Genomic DNA, 3,073 nt, shown 5'->3' with positions numbered 1-3,073 from the left:
GCTCACTGCAACCTCCAACTCCCGGGTTCAAGCAATTCTCCTGCTTCAGCCTCCTGAGTAACTGGGATTACAGGCATGTGCCACCACGCCCAGCTACTTTTTCTATTTTTAGTAGAGACAGGGTTTCACCATGGTGGTCAGTCTGGTCTTGAACTCCTGACCTCGTGATTCGCCCACCACGGCCTCCCAAAGTGCTGGGATTACAGGCGTGAGCCACTGTGCCTGGCCTTCATTTTTACTTTGAAACCCTACTGAGAGATGTAAGGAACTCATGTTTCCAGCCCCTACTGTCCCTGTTGTTTTATTGATCTCACTTTCTCGATATTTACCTGTCTCACTGTTTTGGTACCTATTTCTTTGTCTCTGGTTTCTCTCATCTTTGATTTCCTTTCTCCCCTTTTCTGTGACTATCACTTTCTCTCCCTTCCTCTGTCTCTCTTTTTTTGGCGTCCCTCTTTGATTTCTCACGCTTGCTGTCTTGTCTTACTCCCTCATCAGTCTCTCTTTCTGTCTCTCACCTTGCGGCTCACCTACTCTCATCCTACCACTGCTACAAAAATACAGACCCTTGCTTCTGAGGACCCCCAGCCCCTTCTCCCCACCACTCTTTCCAGGGTTATTGTCTTACCAGCAAGTCTTCATTTTCCCAGTTGATTTTCTTTGTTTGCCAACAGTCCCTATGCAGAAGGGGTTGGAAGGGAGTCACTGTCCCCTCACTACCCCTTCACTGTCACCCTAGGACTATGAATTCTGGGCCCAGCCTTGGTCCTTCATGCCCCGGTGAGGGCTAAAAGCAAAGGGAGAGAACCAGAGGAATCTCGTGACACTTTAAACTGCAGCAAAGGAAAGGGGTGGAGAGAAGCCGTGCTGTCAGCCCAGGCCTAGGGGTGTGTCCTCAAAGCTAACAAGGTTACACTGAAGGAGGGATTTACAGGGGAAAGTTTGTTGAAAAGAAAAAAATTAAATCAGGATGTGGAGAAATTCACCAGAAAGATGCAGGCAAGGTGCTATAGGAACACAGTAGATGCTCTTACATCTGCTATAGGAGTACAATGGCAGCTTTCAGAACTGCTATAGGAATACAGTGGAAGCTTTCAGAGGGCTGAGGTTCCAGGAAAAATGTGCCCACTGGGAGGCGGAGGTGCAGAAACCATGGGAGCCTTGGTGCCCAATCAAACTAGGTTTCAATCCCTGTTTATTCTGAAGCTTACTAGTTGTGTGTCCTTGAGAGAGTTACTTCACCTTTCTGTAACTAGATGCCTTAATTGTAAAACAGATTGAAAATACTTACATTAAAACAATGGTTTTGAGAATTAAATGAGGTATCAAAGGCAGAAGGTCTAACACCCAACAATCATTATTTGTCATCGTCCTCATAGCTAACACTTCATTATGTGCCTCCCTCTGTTGAAAATGCTCAAGGCTTAATGCCACTTAATTCTCACAACAACATTATAAGGTCAGGCTGAAGTTACCCTTATTCTCCAAATAAGAAAGTTGAGGAACCAGAAAATGAAGTAACTTTTTCAAAGTGCCATGCCTATTACTAAATACACATTCTCTCTCTCTACCTCAGGGCTGGAAATCCTGATAAAATGTAATATTAAGCCCCCTAGTTGTTGTTTTTTCTTAAACTCTGAGATTACCAGAGTTGAGCAGAGGACACTGTATCTGGAAAGAAGCAACATATTATCCTCCGTTAACAAGGTGACAGCAAGTTACAAGGAGCACAAACCTAGAGAGATACATGTTATCAGCATCGCTATCACACATACCATGCCCTCTCTCCAGAACCTGAACATCTCAAGAGAATTCCCAAGAGCCCCCATATCACCCACCTTCCCACCCACTCAGCATGGCCTACCTCTGGCATTGTCTTGAGGGACATGGGTAGTTACTCCAAAAACAAAGACTCTAAAGGTCAGAAGATCCAACGATCTCAAAAATCACAATGCAAGCAAAGTAATTTTTAGGTGAACTTTTTTTTAAAGAGACAGGCTCTCAGGTCTTGCTCTGTTCCCCAAACTGGAGTGTAATGGCATAATCATAGCTCAATACAGCCTTGAACTTCTGGGCTCAGGGGATTCTCCCACCTCAGCCTCCTGAGTAACTGGGATGATAGTCATGCACCACCGCACCCGGCTTCTTGAAATTTTTAAATTTAGTTTTCTAATTGATTTAATTTTTATTTAATTACAAAACAATAGCGTTGCTTCTTGTTTTTCATTTGTTTATTTCTTTTCCAAAAAACTCCTTTCATCTTCTGCCTCCCTCAGCTCACTGATGAACTGTGAATCAGGCAAACTTAATATCCATGCTCTTGCCCTTTTATTTTCTACTCATAGCCCACCTGTTGGAGTCCTGTCTCTCTTTCCCAGAGGGACACCCATTTCTTTATGCTGTTTAGGGCTTCTACAAGTCCCCGTCATTTGCCTTCTGTCTATCAAAATTCCCATTCCCTAGTGCAGCCATCCTGGCTCCGTGACAGAACTACAAATGACCAGATCCTAGCTTATTTGTTTAAATCAGTCAGGGCTCATGTGAAAGAAGTGCTCTATTAACCTATGAGGAGAAGCTGTGCAGCTGGGGACCTTCCTGACATCCTGAAGTCACAGGAGGTAAGCCAGCCTGAGAGTCACAGGGGAAAAGGCATTTTCCAAAGGGACTGTTCATTAAAGCTATTTCTTTGCATGATTGATCCTCTCATATTACTTACTCTGGTAAGAAAGGAGAGAGGGATTTTTCATTATAATGAAGTGTTTGGGAAATCCTTTCATTGCTTTAGAGATCTCAATTCCGCATTTGCCCCTCTCCTTCCCACTGTAATGAGTCCCCTTCAAATAGAATTTGAAATCAAGTGAGGCTGCCTTTTAATTAAAAATGAAAGGATAGAGAGAAAAATAGGTTTGCTTACAAGTGGTTTGCTTTTTTCTAGCTTGGCAGTTTTATTTAAGATGGCAGAAGCAAGCAAGAGCTATTTTAAGGAAGAAAGTAGGCTGAGGGCAGTGGCTCATGCCTATAATCCCAGCACTTTGGGAGGCCGCAGTGAGTAGATCACCTGAGGTCAGGAGTT

General features: G+C 43.8%; 1 protein-coding gene across 1 annotated transcript in view; it reads right to left on the bottom strand.

Annotated features, from left to right (window-relative positions):
* COL9A1 (collagen, type IX, alpha 1) overlaps positions 1-800 on the bottom strand; it is a 90,165-nt gene extending 89,365 nt beyond the window's left edge. The window contains exon 1 of the mRNA XM_011957044.1: positions 629-800. Within this exon, the coding sequence (XP_011812434.1) occupies positions 629-642 (14 nt within the window). The 5' untranslated portion in view covers positions 643-800. The remainder of the gene's footprint in view (positions 1-628) is intronic.
* Positions 801-3,073: the final 2,273 nt, after the last annotated feature.

This window comes from Colobus angolensis, unplaced genomic scaffold (assembly GCF_000951035.1).
Source record: "Colobus angolensis palliatus isolate OR3802 unplaced genomic scaffold, Cang.pa_1.0 Scaffold431, whole genome shotgun sequence".
Taxonomy (NCBI): domain Eukaryota; kingdom Metazoa; phylum Chordata; class Mammalia; order Primates; family Cercopithecidae; genus Colobus; species Colobus angolensis.
The sequence above is the reverse complement of the archived record's forward strand: the minus strand, read 5'-3'. Positions and strand labels throughout refer to the sequence as shown.